Source organism: Notamacropus eugenii, chromosome 6 (genome assembly GCF_028372415.1).
Source record: "Notamacropus eugenii isolate mMacEug1 chromosome 6, mMacEug1.pri_v2, whole genome shotgun sequence".
NCBI classification, from domain to species: Eukaryota; Metazoa; Chordata; class Mammalia; order Diprotodontia; family Macropodidae; genus Notamacropus; species Notamacropus eugenii.
In genome coordinates, this window is record NC_092877.1 from 137,904,982 (window position 1) to 137,924,326 (window position 19,345).

The 19,345-nt window shown below is 40.7% G+C and overlaps 1 protein-coding gene across 2 annotated transcripts in view; it reads right to left on the bottom strand.

Moving 5' to 3' along the window:
- The window catches only part of RNF150 (ring finger protein 150), a 339,646-nt gene that overhangs the window by 115,464 nt on the left and 204,837 nt on the right, over positions 1 to 19,345 (bottom strand). For both annotated transcript variants that reach the window (XM_072621110.1, XM_072621111.1), the window contains exon 2: positions 2,799 to 3,049. In XM_072621110.1, the coding sequence (XP_072477211.1) occupies positions 2,799 to 3,049 (251 nt within the window). The remainder of the gene's footprint in view (positions 1 to 2,798; positions 3,050 to 19,345) is intronic.

The window sequence follows — 19,345 nt, forward strand, 5'->3', positions numbered from 1 at the left end:
TGCTCTCAAGGACCTCACAGTTCAAAGGGAGAGATATCATGTAAGAAATTACGTACATAGAAGATATATCCAGAATAAATAGGAGGTCATTTCAGAGGAAAAGCGGTAGAGGTAGGGAGGAAAGGAGGAACAAGAAAGGACTCTTGTTGAAGGTGGGATTTTAGCTGAGGTTTGAATTGAATCCAGGAGGTGGAAGTGAAGGGGAAGGGGAGCATTCGTAGAGGATAACCATTGAAAAGGCAAAGAGATGGGAGACTATCATGCGTGAGGAGTGGGAAAAAAGCCATAGTCGGATTGTAGAGTAGCTGGAAGGGAGTAAATTATAAAAAAGACTGGAAAGGTAGAAAGGGACCAACTTGTGAAAGGCTTCAAAAGGTAAACAGTATTTTTCTATTTGACACTGAAGAATAAGAAGTCATTGGAGTTTATTGTGTGTGTATATCTGTGCGTGTGTATGAGAGAGACAGAGAGAGAGAGGGACAGAGACATAGAGAGAGAAGAGAAACAGAGATAGAGGGAGAGACAGACACACACACACAGAAACAGAGAGACAGATAGATAGATAGATAGAGAGAGAGAGAGAGAGAGAGAGAGAGAGAGAGAGAGACACACATCCTTCTCCCAGCTCAATGGGAGATGGACTGGAGATTAGAGTGACAAGAGACTTAAAGCAGGGCGATGGTCCAGTAGTCCAGGCATGAATCAATGAGGGCCTGCACAAGGGTTGTGTTTGTAAAAGTAGAGAGAAGGTGACATATGGGAAGATGTGGTGAAAATGGAAGTGACAAGATTAGGAAACAGCTTAAAATGTGGGAGGTGTATAAGAGAGGCATTGAGGGGAACACAGAGGTTAGGAGCCTGGGTCAGTGGAAGGACAGTGGTACCCTTGACAGTAATTAGGAAATTTGGGAGAAAGGAGAATTAGGGGATAAAGATAATTAGTCCTGTTTTGTAAATGTTGAGTTTTAGGTGTACAGCAAAGGATGTGAACCTGGAAGTCAGGAAGGAGGTTAGGTCTGGATAGATAAATCTGAGAATCATCTGCTAACTGAATGCATGAGAGCAGATGAGATCACCTAATGAGATGGTGCAGAGAGAGGAGAGAAGAAAGGTCATGACAGACCACTGGGGGAGAGGGATACCTATTGTTAGTAAGCATGACCTATATGAAAATCAACAAAAAAGACTGACAGTAAGGGGTCATAAAAGTAAGAGAAAAACCAGGTATCATACACAAAAATCCAGAGTTGATAATGCAGGTACATCAAAAATCATCAACATGTGCATATTTAAAGTGGTTATCTTTCAGATACTTCTTAACATATATTAGGCCAACCAAATTTTGGCGTACATAAAAGACCTATTTCAACTATGTTAACTGTAATATTTCATCCTGGAAAAAACTGCACTTGGGGAAATAACACACAGACTTATCTTCTCTCTATTTCACTGAGAAAGTTATTCTTTCTGCCGCATGATAAGATTCCTGATATGGTGAACATGTGACAGATTCCACTTTACTGACAGCTGCATTTAAGTGGTTTATAAAAGATATCCTAGAAAAGTAATCTGGCATGAAGAGGGTAATGTTCATCTAATACATGGGTAACTTTCATCCAGTGGTTATCTAAACAGTGCAGTGGAGAAAGGAAGCAAGTCTTTTAGCTAATTCAAAAATGAGCTCTACCCCTCCAAAAATCCTACCTGGATACTTTGGACCAAAATAAACTAGCCTGCTCAGAGGATCAATTTCAAGCTGTGTGTTTATGTCTGCCCAGGGATGTAAACTCTTTAGGAGGTATTCACAAAATGTTGAGGCAATTGGTTCAGTGTAAGCTAACCTTATTAAAACTAGCCAGGACATTTTTTTTTATTGAATGGAGGCTGGTCTTTCTAACATCAAAGCAAGATTGCCATTTTCAGATGGAATTTATGCTTACTGACTCCCACTCTGTCCAAGAGCTGAATGGGAAATTGTCTATGTGGGTCACAAGATTGTGTCAGTTTGTCTTCACTGAGCGGCTCTGGTGGTTGAGGGGGACCTGCTTTCATCTGGGAAAAAGTTAATAAAATGTGACCAGAGGAACATTTTAAGTTACTCTGAACTTAGTGGTTTCTGCTTTCTTAATTTTTTATTCATTTATTTTTGGTAAGACACAAAGCCTACTTATGCAAACTAATGTATTTACCTATGCAGAGTAAAGTGGATAACTGAATTAACCAAAACCCTAATACCTTTGCCCCAAATGTGTGGATAATTGCTGTAATTCTGAGTGGATATGGGTCTAGATACAACCCTAGTCTGAAATAGGAACGGACCATTTCTATGTGAGCATGGCTTCACTGAGTGGATGGAGATGTACCTTAGCTTTCCCTTTGTCATGATTCATGGATATACCCATGAGGCCTCCTTAAAACCATGCTAAGAAACTTGGAAGGATTGAATATTTTAGTCTCATGTCAATTTTCACCAGATTCAACTTGCTTCTACAAAGCCCAGTGTTCAGATGACAATAGTCAAGGTGAGTTTGAAATTCTAGCCTTCAAGTTTGTACCTCGTTCCCTTCCCTTTTGGTTCACAAGCAGGAAAGTCTGGGGCTTTCCCAGTGGATGCTGGCATTTACAGCACTGAGTTATCTCTTTTGACCCTATCATGACATCTTCCCTAAAGGAATAATTCTAAAGGAGTCAACAAAGGAAAACTTGGCCCATGGAGTCTTTTTTTCTAATAACACCTAGGACAGGTCTGCCTATATTAAGCAAGGAAGAGGAAAAAAATCAAAACATGTATTACTCACCTGGTTCCTGTCCCTGGCATTTGCATATCTGAATCTCTGAATATAATAAAAGACCAGCCAAGCGAGTGATATGATCATCAACACAATGAAGGAAATGGATACAAACACGACTGACGTGCGGCTGACGTATTTCTGCAAGTTGCGGGTCCCAATGGTAATGTACATCATCACAGTAATGTTTTTATCCAGAAGTGTCACTATCTCCTTTCCTTTCGACTCTGGAATCATTATGGCAACAATGTCTTGCACACCTGTTGTGAGGATGGTGGGGTACAAAGGAAGGGGGTGGGGAAGAGAGAGGAAGAAAGTATAGTTAGAGAACTAGAACCAAGCAATGCTTACCAAAAAACACCAGCCATCTTTGGACAGGTCTATGAATGCTGAGAATAATAGGGGAAAAAAAGAGTTCTCTTGTTGCTCAGCTACACTGCTATATAGTACATGAGCCAGGCCATGTAGTTCAATTTGATTCTGGATGATAAATATTGATCAAGCACTTACTGAGTGCAAGGTACTATGTTAGGCTCTAAGGGGAATAAAAAGGTGAGAAGGAATAGCTTTTCATTTTATCTTTGTATCCAAGAATTATAAATGGAGAGAGAGCTTGAAAGAACCTTATAAGTCATCTAAGCCAGCCTCTTCATTTTACAGATAGGAATGAAGCTGAGAGAGGTGAGTGGATAACTGAATTAAACATGAATCCTATCCTAAATCCTATCTTTGCTCCAAATGCATGGTTAATTGCAAGGATATAAAAGTAGACAGTGGCAGAGCTGTGATTTGATATCAGCCCCAATGACTCCAGACTCAGCCTGCTACCTACTATATACACCTTTGCCTTCCCCTGAGTACCGAGGACAGTGCCTTGCACATTAAGAAGTACTTTACAAATACTGGTGGAATGGACTATAGAGAGATACAGTCCCTGACTTTAGGGAGTTTAAAAAATAGTGGAGATCAGGGAGGGATAGGATAAGAGAAGTAACAACTTGATAAAAGCAGACATTTACACAGAGTTTTAAGATTTACAAAGTTCTTTAATGCATGAGTTCATTTGATCTCTACAAGTTATTATTACTCTGGTGGTACAGAACAGGAAGGGGTAGCTATGAGGTGCAAGGGATAGAGCACTGGACTTGGAATCAGGAAAACACATCGTCATGAATTTGAAACCAGCCTCAGACACTTAGCTGTGGGACCCTGGGCAAGTCACCTAACCCTGTTTGCCTCATCTATAAAATGAGCTGAAGAAAGAAATGGCAAATCACTCCAGTATCTTTGCAAGAAAACCCCAAATGAAGTCATGAAGAGTCAGATATCAGTGAAATGACTCAACAATAATATAGAAAAGGGAAACTGAGGTTCAGAGAGGGGAGGCAATCTGGCTCTGGTCATAGAATTAGATAGTATTGAAGCTTGAAATTAATTGAAGTCTTGAGAGCTTTTCACTTTACCATACCAGTTGGGGGGTAACCTGGGGAGGACCAAGGAAGGGTTTAGAACTGAAATTATACGTAAGGTGAAAATTATATTTGCATGAATATAGTATGGATAGGAATTTCATATGCAGACTTTGAGGGGAGAAAGGGAAGAAAAGGATCTAGGTGCTGAGAGAAGTCTGAACAACCCCATAAAGGAGGAAGGCTCAAGATGTGAGGAACCGGGTAGCAAAGAGGATAGAGTCCTCGATTTGAAGTTAGGAAGACTAATTCCCTTTTTGTACTTAACAGCTGTAGGACCAGGGATAAACCACTTACTTTCAATGAATCTGTTTTCACACCTAGGAAAAAGGAATATCTTCCTTTCAGGCTCAAATGGGATGTTTTTGCAAAATGTGCTGCAAATCTTAAAGCAAGTGCTACATACAGAAATTCTGTATTATATTTTGCATTAAGTAATAAAAATCATGAAATTGTGATTATAATTAATGATTATATAATATAAATTATGGGACGACAAGTAGTTTAGTCTTACTTGAGTTTGGAGTGTACAGGGAAGCAGTGAGGGAGAAGATTGGAGAGAAAGAGAGGCAAGACATTTCTGCCCACAGTCTTCATTTGGAATACAATGAAACGATAACTGGTTTTGAGATGGGTAGAGATAACTCTCAGGGCAGTCACTGTAATTCCCAACAATGGCATCAAAGTGGTAGGGTTCAAGTGACTCCTCTCAATGGGGCCCAGGCCCTCACAGGCTGATGTCATAGCAGTTAGGGTACAGGGTGAAAAGAGTGGGGAGGTGTAGTGTCATGGAAAAAGCACTGGATTTGGTATAAGCAGACTTGGGTTCCAATCCTATCTCCAACATTTACTGGCTGTGTAACTTGGGACAATCACCTTACCTCTCTGAGCCTCAGTTTTATCATCTGTAAAATGGTAATAATAGTAATATATACTAATTACCTCAAAAATGTCCTGATGGAAAAAGTGCTTTGCAAACTTTAAAGAACTAGAATAACATGAACTCTCAGTATTCTGTGGACTACTATGGAGAGAGTACTGTAGATATGCAACCAAAATATAAGCACTATCCTGCTGGGTTCCACTTGCCTGGGTATATACTCTGGTCAAACTCTGAATACTCAATGCAACAAAACTGTTTATCATTTTCAAGAAGACAATTTTCTCCTACAGTAAGTACTCAAACAACCAAAAACGGATTCTTCAAAAGCTATGGAGTAACTTGTCATTAGATAACATGGATTTATCCTTTTTTTTCTAGTTCTTTTCCTGAGTTCAAGGGACTCAGCTCTTTTTAAATAGCATTTCTGGAAATGAAGAGATTCTCTAAGCTGTGTTTCTTCATGTGAAGTGAAGTGAAATGATTAACAAGTGAATAATTCTGAAAATTTAAGCAACCATTATCCCCGTTTCCCCAGAGACTACCATAAGTAACAAAAGCACAACAAATGCTTTTGTCAACTACCCTTATTTGCCCATTATCTAAGAGCCAGTTTTGAGTAGGAGAGGAAAACTGGACTAAATAACTAAAATCTTCATTGAAGACCTGCCTCTGAACCATACTGGCTACATGACCCTGGACAAGTCCCTTACTATTCCAGTGTTCCAGGTAAGTATCTAAGGCTCTAAACTACTTGAAGTCTTGAGTGCTTTCCACTTTACCACACCGGTTGGGGGTAAGTAGTAGTAAGGCTACTAAAGAGTAGCACAGCGGTTCTCCAGGTATGATCTGAGGACTCCTGAGAATCCAAAACTATTTTATAATAATATTGCTTTTTGAATTTCTAATACAATAAAACCATATACAACCACCATAAATGAACAGAGGGCAGGGTTCAATAATTTTTAGGAGTGTAAAGAAGTCCTTGGATGAAAAAGTTTGAGAACCACTTAGAGAAGTACCTCTGCAACAGTTAAGGGTATTCCGTATACCAATGAAATCACAAGCCTAGAACAAAAAATTAAAATTTTTAAAAATCTGCCTAACTGAAGACACACAGGTTTTATCTGGACAATTGCCTTTTCCTTCCCTTTTGTCTCTGTAGATTTACTCTCTCCTGGGATTGCACCAGAATTAGTATGCTGACTCAAAGGGGTTATGACAGGTGAGGACTGAGTATTTCACTAGTGATAGAATATCAGACTTCAGTGAGAAAGCCAGCCTGGTGTTCAGGGCTAGCCCATGGGACTTGGAATCAGGAAACCTGAATTCAAATCTCCCCGTAGTCTCTTATTAATTATATAAATACTGTTATTGCTATTCTCAGTCATGTCCAACTCTTCATAATCCCATATGGAGTTTTCTTGGCAAATATACTGGAGTGGTTTGCCATATCCTTCTTCCATCCAGATACAGAAAAATCATTTAATGTCTCAGACCTCTACTTTCCTCACCTATAAAATGGAAATAGTCATACTTGTACTACCTTCCTATCAAGGTTGTGAGGAAGCTGCTTTGTAAGCTTCTAAAGTGGAATATGAATATGAGTTCTTATTAGCTATTCGCATCTCTCTTGCTCTATATGTTCTTCCCACCTGAGAATTCGGAGCAGTTTGGACCCTTTCTATTTCACTCATCATGTAATATTATATCACCAAGGAAAAACGATGCAGGGGTTGAATAAATAAACACACATACACACACATTCACTATAACAGCAGGGAGTGCCTTCTTTTAAAGAAACCTTTCTAAACCCAGAAGCAATTGTAGACTTTTAAAAAGAATACTGTTTTTGTTGCTTTGTAGTTTGTGGTTTTGTCTGATAATGAATTTCTCAAAGGTAAAAAATAATGAGTTTTTGTATTTTCAGCTGTATAATGTGTCCTAAAAGTTTTAGTGCACTTTTACGTTTAAACTAAAGTTTAAAATGGCACATAAGGCTTTTGGAATATTCTGTATCTCTATCTGAGCTGAAATCTTATTTCTCTACAAGACTGTAAGGTCCTCAAGGGCAGGGATTGTATCTTTTTTAAACTGTATCTCCTCTTTCCACAGGGCACGGATTGTTTCATTTCAATTTGTATTCCTTCCAATAACTAGCATATTGCTTTGCACACAGTAGATGCTTAACAAATGTCCATTAAATGAATGGGCATTGACTGAACCAAGACAGTGTGAAGATAAAAGAATCATTGTGCTCTAGAACTTCTCCTTTTGACTTGGATGCCCCTTGGATGCCCCTCAGATGCCCCTCGGATGCTTGCCTTCTTTCATATAGGACCACGAGGAGGAAAAACGGTATTGTTTCTATTTGCATCCTCAGTGTTTCGTACACAGTAAGTGCTTAATAAATGTTTCATTCATTCTTATAAAGTTGGAAGGAACCTCTAAAGTCACATAGTCCAAAGCCCTCATTTTATAAACAAGACAACTCGGGTCCAGAGAACAGAAGTGATTTACGTCCTTAATAAATGTTTGCTGATTGGCTGTTGGGTTGATTGATCATCCAAACAGAGATAGGACTGGCAACCAGGTCTCTTGACTCTAGACTTATGTTACTTTCATTGCTTTAAACTCCTCTTGAAATCTACTGTTAGCTCATCTTATCCTTCTCTTAGAGGTGGTTGCAGAGAATATGTTGTTACCAATTGGTGCTGCTTCACCATACTTGGCCTTTTTCACACTTTGAGATCAGGAAGGAAATAACTTTTCAGGCCTCTCAAGACCCAAGGAGGGTAGGAATCTTAACAACTACTTAGCTATTTCCCTCGCCATGATCTGGACTGCCAGGCAGGTTTTTAATACAAAATTTCTCTATTGTCAATTCTGTTCATTTTGGTTTCATTTCACTTGAGTTGTGTAGGTACCTTATAGTTCAATTCCAGGACCAAGATACTTTGCTATATTCAGATCTATTAAACAGGAAGAATTCCTGAAATATTTGTACTAGATGGATTTTTAAAAAAAACAAAACAAAATCAACAACCACCAAAAACCCAACATCCAGCTCCAGAGTAATTAGGTTTGGCTGCTTCTTTCTGGGAATTACTATTGACAATGACTTGAATCTCACGTTCTGTAGAATTTACAATGGATGCTGCCAGTCCTTGAATTTTCTTGTTTGCTAATGTCTAATGGTTGCATGTGGTCTAAGGTTTTGTGAAGGATTAAGCCCATGAGGTCAGATTTGTCTTGAGGGAAACATGATCTCCTTTATACAGTGGACTAATCTCACCTGACGGGGGCATCCAAATGATACCTCTACTCTCAGCAGTCCCAGTGGGAAGGACCCATCTATTCAATTCTATTTTTATTTTACTTTTACTCCAGGAGATTTATTAGTTTGTTTATAGCTTACATTTATCTTTTCTGAGCTGTGGAATTTGGGATGTTGTCCTTGGTCTCCTGGGGGCACTTGGGTAGAATTTGGATTCTTAGATTTCCCTCCTTAAATTACTCTTGTTGTCATTTAATATCCTAATTTCACTGCAAGAGAACACTTGCTGTTTTTAAGAAGTCTTATCTACTTATAGGAAATAATGCAGAGATAAAAAGCAGAACCAGAAAAGGAGTATACAAATGGGCTACAGTTATGTACTTCCACTAACAGTAAATAATGAATCAATCAGCATTAATTGAGCATCGTGTAAGTGTGGGCATCATTTTAGGCAATAGATACGCAAGGACAAAAAAAGGAAGCTCTTGTCTGTTGGGGGAGACAAAACATACATGCGTACATACAGTGGATAAACTACTTCTGGAGCAAGGTAAACAATTCATCTGTACCCCATAGTCTTATAAAGATGCTGGGACCCTGAGAGGGTCAGTGATTTGCCCAGGGTCACACAGATGCAGAATTTGAGTCAGGTTTTCCTAACTCCTAAGCTGGCTTTTTTGTCACTATATAACATTTCCTCAGCATCGGCTTATTACAGGCATTTTTCTGTTTTCTCTCTCTAAAAGTGATTAAAGCAAAGATTCCATGAATTTTTAAGTAACTGTCATGACAGAACGTTATGCATCATAAAACAAAAGGTATTCAAGTTTAATTAGAATGTGAATGCTACCCAGCCACTGTCACCATGATAAAACTAGTTGGGGAGGCATAAAAGGTCTAAAATTCAGCTATTAAATCAAACTTCCAGAAGGTATACTAATCATAAATCAGTTTTGCCCTTTCATCTACCTTCCATGTAAAATCCTCATTAAATCAACGAGCTTCAAGGATTCGTGCTTTCTTTTCTGACACATATCCCAACCCTTCACATCTTAGTGGATGTCCTTCAGAGTTACTGTGACTAAAAATGGTCATAACCACTGTGATTCTGAGAAGCCAGAACTATGCTGACAATATAATATATGCTAATAAACATGATTATACTCACGTTAGAGATGACTGAGTTAATTCATTCACTCATTCATTCAACCAACATTTATTAAGCACTTAGTATATGCAAAACCTTGTGTGGGGCACATGATGCTTAGATAAGACAGGGCCCCGACCTTCCTGGACCTGAGTCCAGTAGAGCTGTATGATATAAAGGTAGATTGCAATCAAATGCATGGGCTGATTAGCTGTAATCAGGGATTTAAATGACTGCAGGAAATATATAAAAACAAGCAAGATGGAAGCACCCAATGATAAGACTCAGCTTTTAAAGATAAGAAAGGTGAAGTTCAAAGAGAAGAGAAGCAGAGGATGAGGTGAATGAAGAGAGCAGTTCTGATGAGAAGGAATCTTGGCATAGTGTGTGCCTAAGAAGTTAGAGAGATAGCAGTGTGAATGAAGATGAGTAAGGACACATAGGGGAGAATGTGATGTGCTCAGAAGTAGATTGTATAATTGAAAGATGAAAGGAACTTAGAGATCATAGAGTCTCACTTGACAGAATAAGAAACTCAGAAGCCAAGGGATGTTAAATGACTTGCCTAAATGACATGGGAAATAAATGGTAGAGTCAGGATTCGAATCCAGGTCTCTTATTGTATATTCATTACTCATTGCATACCACTGCACTGCCTGGGTCTGCGTCTGTGGCTTAGGCTTTATTGTTGCTTGAAGGTGTGTGCTTGTCCTTCATTGTCGAAGAAGACCATGCCATCAGAGAAATAATGACATGACTTGCACTTGACCTTGTTTTGAGGGAGGGAGGGCTGTGTCTGTCACCAGCCTCACTTCTCCTCCAGAGCCATCTGAATCCAGTGAGCAGATATTCATCAGGATGACTGGAGATGACCCAGGATGACGCAAGTGGGGTTAAGTGACTTGCCCAAAGTCACACAGCTAGTGAATGTCAGGTGTCTGGCTCTCTATCCACTGCACCACCTGGCTGCCCTGCTTGAAGGTGGGAATTATTTGGAAGAAGACTTGATGGAAAACCATTAGACCTCACTAAGTATACTGCCACGGCATCCTGAAGTCTTCTGAAACCGACCATCTGTGTGGTCACTACATTCTCCAGGCCTCTGAGCGCTATAATCTGATCTGCTGGGATGTCCAAAGGATGGCTGGGCCTGGACAATGCCTTTCCATCTAACCTTCAGCTGACCTCTCCTCTTCCCTCCCCCTCCCCTTTGTAATCCTAACACTAAGTACAGGCTTGACACATAGTAAGTGCTTAGTCACCCCCCCACCCCCCATATATTTATTCATTCCAAGGTGGCTCAGGTGGGTATGGAGAGTCAAGCCAATAGATGTAATAGGACAAGTGGCACTTAGGTCTTGGAAGAGATGATAATGACATGCAGAGTCTGGGTCTGCTGCTAATGCTTTTCAGCTGATGGAGATGCTTACTAATTATTTTTCTGAAAAAGAGCTCTAGCAGGAACTAGGGAAGGAGAGGTTTCCAATTCCCTCATTCTACTACCTACTTCAGTTGGGTATGGAACCATTTCCCCTAGACTTTCTCCCACTCTTCTTAGGCTCAGTCTGGGGACATCAGTGAGGTGGGAGAGAGACAGGAAGAAAAGGAAAAGGAGGGGGAGAGGGAGACAGAGAGAAAGTGAGAGAAAGGAAGGCAGGGAAAGAAAGAGAGAATGGAGGGAGATAAGGAGGGAGAAACAGAAAAACAGACACACATAAACATGCACACAGACACAGAGACAGACAGACAGACAGACACACATATACACACACACACACACACACATACAGCATGATCCCCAGGGAAGGAACAGCCTTCATACAGGCTCACAACATTTCCAGCAGGCTGGTCAACTGAATGTCAAATTAGCAATCTGACATGCAAACTGAAGAGTTGAATTTAAGTAATCAACAAAAGAAAACACCAACATCCATGTGTGTGCACATTTGTAGACATACATACTCATAAACTTATAGGTCCAAATCTGCTGGGGATGGAAGCTCAATTCCATGTGGACAGTCTCGGGCGGGTAAAGGTGGGAACTTCTAAATCTTAGAGTTCTCACGAGGCCCCCCAGGAAAATGACTGGGAATCGAGGTGAACCGAGCTATCTCGTGTATTTCCGCCTCTTCCCGTGAGAAACGTGATGGGAGAGAGCTCTCCCCGCCCTCGAGATTGTCCTGGATCTGGGCACACTATTGTTATCTAACAGCACGGTATTCAGATGCAAACTATACGGCTGGAGAGCTTAAGTAGGATCAGGAAAGCCTGAAAGCGCTCTTGGGCGGAGGGGCCACGGGTGTGGACAGAAGGCTCCGCATTTCCTCTTTCTTCTCTCCCTTCCCCTCTCTCCGCTTGTACTTCTACTTCCAATCTCTTATTGTAAGATCTTTGCCTCCTTGGGAGATCTTTCTCTTTCCCTCCTAAGGAAGAATTCCCCTGCACTTGTAACTAGACCCTGAAATAAAGCTCAATCCTTGTTCGACTCTGGAACGTCCTTTCTCTCATAAGAGCATCCGGTTTGGCCAGCCGAAGACCTCCGATAGAGGTAAGGGAAGACTCGGGTAGCCCTCAGGCCTCCAGGCCTGGCACAAATCAACAAACACATAGGAGTCAGCCCTGTAACTTACTACATAGTGAGAAATGTGAAGCCAAGAAGATCTGAGTGTGAAGCCTACTCCTGACACTGGCTTTATGATCCTGGATAAATCACATAAACTTTATGTGCCTCATGATGGTCCCTAAGACTTTATTGACTCAGGGCAACAGCAGAATTATGATTTAGAATCAGAAGATCTGGGTTCAGATTCTGCTTGCCTCAGCCACATTGGACCTGTGTGGCCTTGAAGAAGCAGCTCCTTGAGCTACACCTTCTTTATTTGTTAAGTGAGGAGGCTGGATTTCAGGACACTTAACATTCCCTTACAGATCTAAAGAAATCTGTGATTCTACTAAGTCATTGGTGGGTCTTAGCTGGTAGAGATAGAGAAAATTCATATCTTGGGAATTCCCTACTATGATAAAATCATAGATTCTTCATGTGGTATATGTATGTATGGGTACATGCATTATACATACATATACACATACACACATATCTATATCTATAGCATGCTTATATGAGGATATCCAGGCACTAGAGGGAGAAAATGTGAAGGACAGTATTTTGAGATCAATGGAGGAGTCATTTATTTCACCCCCACCTCATTTTACAGATGAGAAAACAGAAGCCAACAGAGAGGTTAATTTACTTGGCCCAAGTTACTGGCTCATATAGGTAGTGAATGGCAAAGTCTGGATCTGAACTCAGCTCCTTTGACTCCAAAACCATGCTTTTTCTACTGTACCACAATACTCCCTTCTTGGTGTGCCTTAGGTATAATTTCACCTTCTGAGTAACAGGAAAAAACTGGCTTTCAGGGTGAAAATATGGAAAACCTTGCTGGTGGAGGGGTAAGAGAATGCCCACTCTCTCTTAGAGTTTGTGGGAGAAAAGAAGGGGAAAGCAAACATAGTCTTACAGATACTCTAGACTCGGGGAAAGCATATTTCAAAAGGTCCAGAGGAAAGCCAAATGCGATCCCCAGACTAAAATTGTATAATCATATATAGTCATGGCAAGTCATGCTAAGGGGGATAAGAGATGCTCAAGAATGACATTCTGAACACACAAACCTAAGTGGGGCACTATAAAGATAATGTCAGTGGTGCTGAAGCTAGGATTAAACTGAGACTGGCAAGGCAAGCTAAGGACACCGAAAATAGCTTTTCAAACTTACTCAGAGAAAAGAGGGAATCAAAGGAGGGATAAGACCCTTACTTAGGAGTTGATAGGAAGATGACAGTGAAGAGCAAAGAGAAAGTAAAGCTGTTCAATTAATGTTGGTTTTTTTTACTTCTGTTTTCTCTGCCAAGAAAATGACCTTTACCCTGGAAATAACAGACAAAAACGGCCAATGGGGAATTAACGGTCAAGGTAAGAAAGGCATTAGTAAGACTGCACGTAGCTGCTCTTGAGGAATTCATGTCATCTGATTCAGATGAATGACGTCCTTAGGTACTGAAAGAATTGATTGTGATTGCTGATCCAGGAAAGTCTATGTGAAAGATATGTTGAGAACAGGAGAGGTATTACAAGTAGAATATTGTGGAGAGAGCACTAGCTCTGGAGTCCAAGGACCCGGGTTCAAATACTGCATCTGGCATTTGTCACCTGTGTAACCTCCATCAAGTCACCTGTGCCTTGATCTCCTCATATGTAAAATTGAAGAAGCTGCACTAACGTGATCTCTGAATTCCCAATTAGTTTTAATTCTCTGATTGAAGAATGGCAATGTTGTCCTGAGTTTAAAAGGAAAGGGGAGAGAACACAGTCTACAAAAGATTGATAAGGTGGGCCTGACTTCTGATTCCTGAAAAAATTCTAGGAAAGATCATTAACGAGACATGAACACTGAGAAGGCGAAGTTACGATTGCAAAAAATCCCCTGCATGACTTCAAGAACAGGTCATGCCAGACCAACCTAATTTCCTTTTTCTGACAGAGTTGCTAAGTTGGTACATGAAGGGATGTTGCCGCTAGAGTTTACCTAGATTTTAGCAAAGCTTCTCATAAAGCATCTCATCCTATTACTGTGGAGAAGATGGGGGAAATCTGGATGAGATGATAATACAATGTGATGACCTGAGAACTGGTCAGATTGTTGGAATAAAGGGAAGTGATTGATGGTTTGACGTCAACATGACAGAAGGTCTCTGGTGCAGCATCTCAGGATTAATGATGGGTTCTGTCTGTTCAACATTTTTATCAGTGACTTGGAGAAAGGCATACGTTGGCATTTGCTGTTGTCATTCGGTCATTTTTCAGGGGTGTCCAACTCTCTGTGACCTCATTTGAGGTTTTCTTGGCAAAGATACTGGAGGGGTTTGCCATTTCCTTCTCCAGGTCATTTTACAGATGAGCAAATGGAGGCAAACAGGGTTAAGTGATGCCTCCAGAGTCACCCAGTTATTAAGAATCTGAGTTTGGATTTGAACTTGGGAAGGTGAGTCTTCCTGACTCTAGAACCAGGCACTCCATCCACTGTGCCACTTAACTACCCCAATACACTGACATGCTCAACAAATGTGCAAATGACAAAAAACTGGGAAGGATAGTTAACACGGCAGATGACAGAGTCTGAATCCAAAATGATATTAACAGGCTACGGGAGTGGGCTAAATCTAAAACCTGCTGCTGTGAAAACTGACCTTGATAGAAAGATTAGTCAGAGATAAAAATATAGGCCTGAATGATAGATCTTTAGTTTAATAATTCTGCATATTAATAACACATTTCTATAGCTTTTCACAAAGTGTTTTTGCATGTCCTCAAATTGTTATTATCCCCATTTTATAGGTGAGGAAACTAAAGATCAGATTTTAAGTCATTTATCAAGCTAGTAATACCCAGATCAAAATTGTGTTTGTTCTAGTTCTTTCTCTTCTTTCTTTCTTTCTCTCTCTCCTCTTTCTCTATATCTCTCTCTTTTCCTTCTCCTCTCTGTCTCTCCTCTTCTCTCTCTGTCTCTGCTTTCTCTTTCCTGTCTCTTTCTCTCTCTCCTCGTTATCTCTTTCTCTTTCCTTTGTCTCTCTCCTCTTTCTGTCTCTCTCTCTTTTCTCTCCCCTCTGTCTCTCTCTCCTTTCTCTCTCTTCTCTTCCTTCCTTCCTTCCTTCCTTCCTTCCTTCCTTCCTTCCTTCCTTCCTTCCTTCCTTCCTTCCTTCCTTCCTTCCCTCTTTCTCTCTCTCCTCTTTTCTCTCTCTCCTTTTTCTCTCCTCTGTCTCTCTCTCTCATTCCCTTTCTCTCAGTGTGTCTGTTTCTCTTCTGTCTCCCCCCCCCAACATTAACCACATCATGCTGCCTCCCATATATCATCAGCGTGTTTGCTTCCTCCCCAGTGCATTCCTGAGTCATCCCAGTGCTGACTCATGCACCTAAGGAGGCCACTTCCACTTAATTCTCAGGGCCTCTGGTTCCCTATCTGCAGTGCAAAGTCTAACAAAGGCGTGGGGCTCCTGCAGAAGCTGAATGAGAACGCTTACATCAAAGGGGAAAAGAAGCTCATTAAAGACTATTCTGGTCCTACTTCTTTTCTGGCTGGCCACACCTTTGAAACTCATGGGCCTTTCTGAGAGAGGGGGTTGAAGCCCCATGAGGCATAAGCCCATCATCAAAACTCCATTAATGTCTGTACTGGGAGGGGGGGGCACCAAATTATACCCTTGAAGCACAGCACTGAAAAGCCAGTGTGCTATGATCCCTGTTGGAGACATGACTCCAGGGCCTCAGGGAAAAGACAAGCTTCCTAACTGTCTGAAGAGTGATGAGGGACACTGCAGAGTAGCAAACGTACAATAGAAACAAATCAGGCCTGGGGGAGTGCAAGCTCATTTACACAGCTGATCTGAGAAGTCTTCCTTGCAAATGGCTGTGAGTTCGAACGGTTTTTTACATCATCTAATTGGAAACCAGCTATTCGCTGGTACAATTCTATTTTCAAGTAGCCCTTCTCTGTTCTTCCACTTCTGTAATGTGGCACTCTCTGAGACTCAGAGTGTGAACATAATTAGTAGCCATGGAGAGACAGACCAAATGCTGGAATCCCAGAAACAGGTACTGCAAGTAGGAAGGTAGATCATATTTAGCTCTAGAGTTGAAAAGGACTAAGGAGGTCATCAAGTCCTTATTTTACAGAAGAGGAAACTGAGGCCCAGAGAGGGTAAGCAATTTGTCCAAGATCACACAGGTTATAAGCATCATAGACAAGATTTGAACCCAGGTCTCTTGACTCCAGAAACAACGTTTCTTCCACTGTACTATGTTGGTAAGATTTAGAAGGCATTTTCTCCATAATACCCCTGGGAGACTGGGAATGCAATTGCCATGACTTTCATTTCAGAAGTCAGTCACAGGATCAAAAGTCAAGGTCTGAGGGCTTAGAGGGGGCAATTTAGTCCAATTTCCTCATTTTACAAGTGAGGACATGAAGACCAGGGAAGTCAAGGAACTAGATCAAGGTCAAAAAGACAGTAAGAGAGGTGATGACCAAAAGCCTCTGAGTCCAAATCCAGCATCCAATATTACAACTGCTTGCATATATGATAGTGCTTAGAGATCTACTGAGTTAGAGCTGAGATTGGAGCTGCGCCCCCCCCCCCGCCCCCACTTCCTGACTCTGAATTCATTGCTTCAGACATTTAAAGATTTGGAACTGGAAGGGACCTCAGTGGTGAGCTAGCTCAGTAGTTTCATTTTACAGATGAGGAGACTGAGGTCCAAAGAAGTAGTCCTTTCAAAGGGTCCTCCTAGTTCTAATTCTATGATCTTAAAATGATATCTGTGCTAAAGTTCTTTTCAGTTCCCATATGGCACGCTTTTATTTTTCTCAAAAAGACATAATGTCCAAAGATAAAGCAATTAAGTGGCAACCACAGGGTAGCTACTGTTCTGTTTATAAGAATTAGTTTTACTTAGTCCATTTAAAAAATGTTAGTACAAATGGTAAAAGGGCTGTGAGATAACAGTGCTTACCAGAATTCAGGGAAAAAACAATTTGGGGATTTTCTTTCCTATAGGAATGTACATCCTATAGTTTTGAATTTTTTTCTTAAAGAGGGTAGCTCCATATTGTCATTAGCTGACAAATAGTACTTTAAGATTTGCAGCTGAGGCCACATGGTGTCCAGGATAGAGAGCTGGGATTTGAACCAGAAAATCATGGGTTAAAATCTTGCCTCTAATACATACTGTTTTTTTAAACATATTTGAAAATCCTCCCCCAGATTTACTACTGATCTCTGAAATACAAGATCTTTTCTCATTTTTTCCCCTTCCTGACTTCTCTTCACAGCATTTAATGTTGTTGAGCACTCTCTTTCCTCCTTGATATTCTTTTTTTCTTGTTTTTCATGACATTGCTTTCTCCTAGATCTATCTGTGAGACTACACTTTACTGGATTTTCATCCATATTGCAGGCACATCTGCTGTAGGCACACCCTAAGTTTTTGTCCTAGACTCTTCTGTGGCCTCTCTACACTCTTTCACATGGTGACCTCATTGGTTCACATGAATTTAATTATCAGCACTATAGTTAATGACTCCAAAATCTGCATTTCCAGCTCTAATTTCTCCCCTAAACTCCGGCTCTACATCATCAACTACATATTAGACATTTAGAACTACACGTTCCATAGAAATGCCAAACTCAACAAATCTAAAGCAGAGCTCATTATTTTTCTCCCAACCAACCATCCCTCCCCTCCACCATCACTCTAATCTGTGATCTCTTCAAACTTTACTAGTTCTCTCAAGGACAGTACCGTCCTTTCAATCATCCTAATTCACAACCTTGGCATTTTCCTCCATTCCTCATTGTCTATCATCCCACACATCCAATCAGTCACCAAATCTTGTAATTTCTCTCTCTATAACACTTCTCTCACCTATGTCCCTTCTCTCGACTGACAGTCATTAGTGGAGTTCAAGCCTTCCTCACTTCTCGCCTGAACAATTCTAATTGTCTCCTAATTGGTCTCCTGCCTCAAGTCTGTCCTTTCTCCAATCCATCCTCTACAGAGCTGCCAAAGTGATTTTCTTTAAGCGTGGGTCTGTCCCCTTCTCAGTGAACTAAAATAGCTCCCCATTGTCCCTAGCACAAAATTTAAAATCCTGTGTTTGGCATTGAAAGCCTTCACAATCTGGCCCCAGGATAGCTGTTAGGTATCATCATGCACTGATCCCTTTCTTGTAGGCTACAATCCAGCCAAACCACTTTTTTTGCTGTTTCTCTAACATAATAATCCAGCATGATCAGGAACACTAGGTTTAAATCTTGGCTCAACCTGTATCTGACTCAGGACAGGTCATTTAAACTCTCTATACCTCAGTTTTCTCATTTGTAAAGAGAGGTTGGTGGCTTGAGCTAGATAGCCTCTAAGATCCTTTCCATCTCTAAAGCCATGATTCTACTCTCTTCCGGTCACCAAATGTACTCCTTCTTCATCCTTGACTCTTAGGATACTTTGTTTCCTCCAAAACTTAGCTTAGAAACCACCTTTTACATGAAATGTTTCCTGATCCCACAGGGCTGTATACCTTCTATTTATTTTGTATCTAATTCTACATAATCATGTTGCCTCTCCTGATGGAATATAAGCTCCTTGAGGGTAAGAGCTGTCCTATTTTTGTCTTTGTATCTATCTGGTCCATAATAAGAACTTAATTAACGATTATTGATTGATTTCATTCAATTTAATAAGTCTCCCACTTTTGCACTGCCCTAGGCAGTGGATATACAAAGAGAAAATTAAGCCAGCTCCTGTCTTCAAAGAGCTTTTATTGTCCTGGAGGGATACAATACATACACTGGTAAATAAATACTATGAACACACAAATTCCATGTTAGCGAATCTCTTTTTCACAGGAGAATGTTAGAATATAGTTCATGGGTATAATTGCGAAGTTGGGTGCTCCTTGTAAGTATCTCCTTTCTGGATATATCCTAAACCAAAAGCTCCTGATAGGTTCTCGTATGTCTTCAGTTCATGCAATCTCGTCTGGAGACTAGGAGATTATTGAGTTGTTGAGATATCAAGATGCAGAAAATCCCCCTGGCAAGACAAGCCACAGGGGAAATAGACTGGCTCAGTCTTCCAGGCGTGAGACTGGGACCTCTCACAGTGTTTCATCTGCAGTCTGGGGGCTGTAAGAATATATAGGATATGGGGCATGTTTCCTTCCCCTA